This window comes from Cervus canadensis, chromosome 6 (assembly GCF_019320065.1).
Source record: "Cervus canadensis isolate Bull #8, Minnesota chromosome 6, ASM1932006v1, whole genome shotgun sequence".
Classification (NCBI taxonomy): Eukaryota; Metazoa; Chordata; class Mammalia; order Artiodactyla; family Cervidae; genus Cervus; species Cervus canadensis.
In genome coordinates this window covers 1396416-1403967 of record NC_057391.1, presented here as the reverse complement: position 1 = coordinate 1403967, position 7552 = coordinate 1396416, and the positions used below count along the sequence as shown (strand labels likewise).

General features: G+C 43.3%; 1 protein-coding gene across 4 annotated transcripts in view; it reads right to left on the bottom strand.

The window, feature by feature from the left end:
• Positions 1–553: 553 nt before the first annotated feature.
• Positions 554–7552, bottom strand: part of EPB41L4A (erythrocyte membrane protein band 4.1 like 4A) — a 265463-nt gene continuing 258464 nt past the window's right edge. For all 4 annotated transcript variants that reach the window (XM_043470620.1, XM_043470622.1, XM_043470621.1 and 1 more), the window contains 2 exons: positions 6196–6277; positions 554–1212 (listed from right to left, as the gene is read on the bottom strand). In XM_043470620.1, coding sequence (XP_043326555.1) covers positions 1084–1212; positions 6196–6277 — 211 coding nt within the window. In that variant the 3' untranslated portion in view covers positions 554–1083. The remainder of the gene's footprint in view (positions 1213–6195; positions 6278–7552) is intronic.

Below are 7552 nucleotides of genomic sequence, written 5' to 3'. Positions count from 1 at the left end.
CCTGAAAGTTAAGCTTGGGATTTGGTGACATGAAGGTAATGTCTGAGGTCTGCTTTAGTGGAACAGTGGGGAAGAATCCGTATTTGAGATGGCACATTAGGAGATGAGTTGAGCACACTGGCTACCAAGAATCCTTTCCAGAATCATGAAATGGGAGAGAACAAAGTGGTAGCTGAAAAGGGTCTGGTGGTGAGATTTGGCTGTCTTTGGATGGTAGTCTAGCTGACAGGCAGAGGTTGAATCTGTTGAATACATGAGGCAGAAGGGATGGGAAGGCTGAAGGAGCTGGGCTCCAGACCATAGGTAGAGTGACAGGAGAAAAGGAAGGACATGGGTTGATGGCAGCCACGACGAGGTTTGTCCTTTGTGTCAGGGGGAGATGAAAGATCCTGTAGGAGTATGTCTTCCTGTAGACTGCATTCATCTGCCAAGAGGAAAGGTCTGAAATAGTGCTTTGGAAGAATTAGCCAGGCAGACCTTTCAGGTTGAAGGTCATGAGTTTATAGCTGAGGTGAAATAAAATCCACACATAACAAGACAAGGACACTAGAAATTAAAAGCAGCACTTTTTTAACATTTGCAAATTACCAGTGAAACTTAATGCCACAAAATACAGTATTACAAAGAACATTAACGTGAATAAAAATATCTGCAGTGTGAAAGTGATCCCTCAGTCATGCATTTGTGCACAGGCAGAGATCTACCCAGACTAGGGAAGAATCTTCATCCCCCTTAGTGTACTGCTGCATAGCTACCTGGCCACAGTCCACGATTCCAGAACTTTGATCTGAAGCCTCTGGTCTTGGTTGTGGCAGACAAGATACTTGGGAGTTTCCAGGAAGGTAAACGGCATCAAATGAAAAAGGCTTTATAAGACTACCATCTTTCCAGTTACCAAATAAAAAGGCCCTTAGGCACAAATATACTGTAATTAAACCTTTAAAAGATGCAATAGACTCCATTATTTTCTTCTGAAGAAACACTTCTGCAGGTCCAAGATATTTCAATAATTATAATTCACAGTTTAAAAGTAAAGGTGGCACACATACCCTTCCCACCCCCATCCCAAGCCCTTCACTGGGATTAAGTCTCTATCTTGAGGCGTGAAGCTTGGATAGTTTTTATTGTTTTTGCTGTGTGTTTTCCAGCCATATTGCTTGTAGATGTCTGAGATTTTTCTTCAATCAGGCTATCTTTAGACCCGTTTCTTCTCTGGAAAACAATATTTGAAAAAAAAGTAAGATTCAGAGAAGAAACTACAGCCAAGTAAATTTTATTAACACATTAGAAATAACTAAGACATCAAGTTATATTTAGGAAAAGTGTGATACCAGGCTGTACAAGTATTCCCTTTATTTAAATAATTATGATAAACAATACGTGTTTAAATCTTAAAAAGTTACTTGTGCATAAAAAATTTTGTTTATGAAAATTAGGCATAAATCTCAATCCATTCCCCCAATTAAGTGTCATTTCCACTGAGAGGCTCTCAGGCCTCTTTTCCAAGGAGGGGCAGAGAGATGAAGAGAGAGGGGAGTTCCGGATAATTTTTAATCTTCCCTGATTATATTTTCAGTAGTACTGAAGAAACCCCTCCAACACAATGCCCTGGGTGTCCTCATCACTGAGGGCTCCCTGGTGGCTGGGGTGGGGTCCCTGAAAGGGGGGGCCCTCAGGGAGAGGTGGGAGTGAGGACCCGGGCCCTGAGCGCCACAGCCAGGGCTGCAGCTCAAGGCTGGCGTGCACCTCCCACAGCCGTGGTGGAGGCCCTGGGAAACGAGAGGTGCAGCCACAGCGCCCCCGCCTAACAAGCCTGTCTGCTCGCGCCTTCTCCGCAGATGGCCTAACCTGTCAGTAGATCCGGGCTAAACAAGCATATTTACTTCCCCCAAAGTATCTCCCCACACATAATGAGCTACACTCCAGAATTCTATTATTTTGGGATTCCTTTGGACTGAAGCCACCCTCTAAGAAGTTGTCTTTTATCTGTTATGGGACTGGCTTCATTTTACTCAAAGAAGCACTGATTGTACAATTTTGCAAATGTTCCATCAAATCAAGCTAATTTTGGAGTCAAACATCTGTTTGGGATAGAAGATTTTTAGATAGCCAGGGAGGTAGGAGGAGGACACCAGAGCATGAGACTCAGGGCAGGGGAATATGGAGTTAAGATAGAAGAATCACTACCGTTTTTGTTAAGCGTTGAACCTATCTATTCTGTCTGTAAACCTTAAGAGAAATGAATCAAAGTCCCAAATCCATCCCACTTTAACCAGCCTTCTGCATAAAAAAGTGAGATGAGGTGTAGGCAGGCCAGGCCACTGGCAGAACACTGGCATCATCGTGGAACTTAGGAAATGCAACTTTCCCACTTCCCCATGTCACTTGCATCCTTTTTCCACATGGCAATCAGATCAGCAATTTCCTTTTGGCACAAAGAATAATACAGAACAAAATCCAAACAAACTTTTTCCCACGGCGTCCAAGGCTCTGCATTATCTGCCCTCCTCCGCCTTCACTGTGCTCAGACCTCAGACACCGAGGCCCTTCCCAGCCTCGGCACTTTTTTATCATGCTCTTCCTTCTGCTTCCATCAGCCTTCCACGAGTACTCACGTGGTTGGTTCCTCCTCACCTGCGGGTTTCCACTTTCCAGGTTACTTTCTGAGATGGCCTTTGCCATATCTATCTAAAGTGAAGTCACCTGTCTATTTTCTAAATCAGACCTTTGTTTCTTCATAGTGCTTACCAAGTTTTTGGTTTTGTTTCACCTGTTCACTGTTACGTGTCAAGGCCAAGAGTCACCATCTTCTATCAAGGGCCAGGTCATAGACTGCCACCTGTCTCTATTGCATACTGTTTTTCCTTCCCTGCAAGCAACCCTTTAAAAACAAAAGTAATTAGCTCCTGGACCGTACAGAAGCAGGCTGCAAACTTAATTTATCCTATGGGCTGTAGTTTGCTGACTGCTCCAGTGAGTGCCTTGTCATTCCTTAGATGTGCTCACTAGATAGTTGTTGAATTCAGAATCAAAGGTGTCCCAGAGACAAGCTTAGATTCAGTGCCATTGATCAGAAGATGAATGGGAGTTGTTCCTGTGTGCAGCAAAGTGACAGCTATTCTTTCAACATTTCATGTAAGTTTTTTGAGATTCCTAAGTGGTGATTGGGGGCTTCCCTGATAGCTCAGTTGGTGAAGAATCTGCCTGTAATGCAGGAGACCCTGGTTCGATTCCTGGGTCAGGAAGATCTGCTGGAGAAGAGATAGGTTATCCATTCCAGTATTCTTGGGCTTCCCTTGTGGCTCAGCTTGTAAAGAATCTGCCTGCAATGTGGGAGACCTGGGTTTGATCCCTGAGAAGATCCCCTGGAGAAGGGAAACGTTACCCACTCCTGTATTCTGGCCTGGAGAATTCCATGGACTGTATAGGCCATGGGGTCGCAAAGAGTCAGACATGACTGAGTGACTTAGACAGTCTAGTTGGAAAAGCAGAAATACAATGAAATTCTCATTTGTATTGAAGCCAACTTAAATTTAAGACCAAGAAAAAAAGGAGCTCTGAAAAATAACAGTGCTTATTAATCCTCCTAGCAACCTCAAGAGGTAGTAGTTATCCACATTCCAAAGAATTTAGTCTTAGAAGTTAAACAACGTTCAAAGCCACACAAGTGGTGTGTGGAGAGAGAGACACCAGTGCAGGTCCTGTCTGAAGGTGAAGTCTAAACTACTAGTCATGAATGTAATTTTTTTTTAATTGCTATCGACTTGAATTGTTTGGACAACCTATTAGCTCTCCCAGATTAATCAAAAACTAGGCAGATTTTAGTGGAAGCTGTGGTTAACCATGCAGATCTCTATTCCAGACTGAGGCAGTCATTCCCCAGCAGCCTGGAGAGACAGCTGCCACACAGCTCAAAACTGAGCCCCACCCTGGACTGAAGGTGGTCGGGCCATAGTCAGGCCCCCTCCCAGGGCACCCTTTATCCAGTCACTCGCTACATGGTGAGTGTTTAAGGTCCAGCCCCCTCATCTCCAGGTGGGAGGAATCGGAAGGGCCATCTTGGCTCCAGAGCTCCCCACGGGACCATCTGATGCCTTTCCTGGGACTCCACCACTCAGTTCAACTCTTGCCTATCTTTTATGCCCCAACAACTTTGATCCTAAAAGCACTTTTCAATAAACCTCCCCCATGCAAACCTCCATCACAGAATCTCTTCCTAGGGAACCTAACCTAAACTGGCCCAGGCTTTTTCTGTCCTTGCTCAGTTCAGTTCAGTTCAATCACTCAGTCATCTCTGACTCTTTGCAACCCCATGAACCGCAGCACACCAGGCTTCCCTGTCCATCACCAACTCCTGGAGTTTACCCAAACTCATGTCCATCGAGTCGGTGATGCCATCCAACCATCTCATCCTCTGTCGTCCCCTTCGCCTCCCGCCTTCAATCTTTCCCACTCCAACACCACACGGTTCAAAAGCATCAATTCTTCGGTACTCAGCTTCCTCTATAGTCCAACTCTCACATCCATATGTGACCACTGGAAAAACCATAGCTTTGACTAGATGGACCTTTACTGGCAAAGTTATGTCTGCTTTTTAATAATGCTATCTACGTTAGTCATAGCTTTTCTTCTAAGGAGCAAGCGTCTTTTAATTTCATGGCTGTAGTCACCATCTGCAGTGATTTTGGACCCCCAAAAAATAAAGTCTGTCACTGTTTCCATTGTTTTTCCATCTATTTGCCATGAGGTGATGGGACCAGATGCCATGATCTTAGTTTTCTGAATGTTGAGTTTTAAGCTAACTTTTTCACTCTCCTCTTTCACTTTCATCAAGAGGCTCTTTAGTTCTTCTTTGCTTCCTGCCATAAGGGTGATGTCATCTACATATCTGACGTTATTGATATTTCTCCCGGCAATCTGGATTCCAGCTTGTGCTTCATCCAGCCCAACGTTTCTCATGATGTTTAACTTTCGCATACAAGTTAAATAAGCAGGCTGACAATATACAGCCTTGATGTACTCCTTTCCCGATTTGGAACCAGTCTTGTTCCATGTCCAGTTCTAACTGTTGCTTCTTGACCTGTATACAGATTTCTCAGGAGGCAGGTCAGGTGGTCTGGTATTCCCATTTCTTTAAGAGTTTTCCACAGTATGTTATGATCCACACAGTCAAAGGCTTTGGCATAGCAAATAAAGCAGAAGTAGATGTTTTTCTGAAACTCTCTTTCTTTTTTGATGATCCAACGGATGTTGGCAATTTGACCTCTGGTTCCTCTGCCTTTTCTAAATCCAGCTTGACTATCTGGCATTTCACGGTTCATATACTGTTGAAGCCTGGTCTGGAGAATTTTGAGCATTACTTTGCTTGTGTGTGAGATGAGTGCAACTGTGCAATAGTTTGAACATTCTTTGGCATTGCCTTTCTTTGGAGGTGGAATGAAAACTGACCTTTTCCAGTCCTGTGGCTACTGATGAGTTTTCCAAATTTGCTGGCATATTGAGTGCAGCACTTTAACAGCTTCGTCAGCATCAAGAGAAAATTGGTCCTTGCTCAAGTCATTAACTGGAGAAGGCAATGGCACCCCACTCCAGCACTCTTGCCTGGAAAATCCCATGGACAGAGGAGCCTGGTAGGCTGCAGTCCATGGGGTCGCCAAGAATCGGACACGACTGAGAGACTTCACTTTCACTTTTCACTTTCATGCATTGGAGAAGAAAATGGCAACCCACTCCAGTGTTCTTGCCTGGAGAATCCCAGGGACGGGGAAGCCTGGTGGGCTGCCGTCTATGGGGTCGCACAGAGCAGCATCAGCAAGTCATTAACAAAAATGAATCAAGTTAAGCACAGTGAATGATAGATATGCTGAAGTCAGGGTTCTTAGGTTGTCCATGAACTTCCCGAATCGTATGCTTATGTGCTTGAAATGAATGCTTACACACATTTTTATGGGAAAAAGACAGTAGTTATAATTGCCTTTCAGAGGGATCCATGACCCAAACAGTCCACTGCAAACATCAAGCTGATACTGGTCCATTATAAACATCGTCTGTTTATAAACCTCGAACTTCCCAGGTGTGCCTTGTCTTGATCACACACCTCTCCTTCTTCTCCTTCCACGTTTTATACATGCTATTTTTTTAAACATAGAACCTCGTCATCAATACCATACCCTCTTAAAACCGATTATTTCCTACCTGATGAACTGTGGAACCACCAGAACCCTGAGCATCTGAAGAACGGGTCACAGGAAGTGGAGGTACAAGATCGGTTTTTGAACTGCAGAGAGTGAGTTTTAGAATTAATGACTGAGATAGTACCTAGAAGCACAATTTGAGTTGGAAGAAGCCTATAGCAAAGTAAACAGGTTTTAGACATCTTGCATTCCTTATAGTTACTACCACAGTGCTTTACACAGTGAGGCATTTAATAAATGTTTTTGAATTAAATTCAACAGGTTAAGTAATTTACCTCAAATCACAGCAAATAAGTAGAAGAACCAAGAATAAATTATAAGTATGTGCTTTTCTTACTGTGATATGTGTATAAATGGCTTTTTGATTTGTTCCTAGAGAAATACTTACTGGCCATGTATTCTTTTTTATTTAAAAAAAAAACCAGCTGTGGAGCTATGGACAACAATGTTCTACATTTTACAAGCAAACAAAAAATTAAAAAAACAAAACCTGACCTATATCTCTCTCTGATGGGCTAGTCTATCTCCCAATTTGTTAATGTTTATTTCAGTTTTAAGCCTTAATTCTGAGTTTAATGGTTAACATTCCTACCTAGCAATATCAAGTGCACAAATTTCCACGGGCTTCCCTGGTGGCACAGACGGTAAAGAAGCTGCCTGCAACGCAGGAGACCCGGATTCAATCCCTGGGTTGGGAAGATCTCCTGGAGGAGGAAATGGCAATCCACTCCATTATTCTTACCTGGACAATTCCATGGACAGAGGAGCCTGACAGGCTACCGACTATGATGTCATAAAGAGTCAGACATGACTGAGTGACTAACACACAGACAGTACTTTCATAAATGGATGCATAATTACTTTGTTAACACATTCATTTAAAACATAGCATTTATCATATTAAGCTGAAATATGGCTACTTTTCTCAAAAGAAAAACTAAACAACACAAACTACTGTAACACATAATATTTGCTATAGTAAAAGAAAAGATGAAATGCCGTCAATGCAAAAAGAAACTGTTATGCCAATTTCTCTCTAATATGGGTGCATTTATTATTCAAAATAGAATAGCTCATGCCTTTTTTCTGTCTTCTAAAAGCCTCAGTGCACAGCTTGGAAGGGCAATGCATGCGTGCTGAGTCACTTCAGTCGTGTCTGACTTTATGTGACCCCATGGACTGCAGCCCGTCAGGCTCCTCTGTCCATGGGGTTCTCCAGGCCCATGCCCTCCTCCAGGGAATCTTCCTGACCCACGGATCAAACCTGTGTTTCTTATATCCCCTGCATTGGCAGGCAGGTTTTTTGTTACCACTAGGGCCAGCTGGGAAGCCCTTGGAAAGGCCATAATTCAGTATAA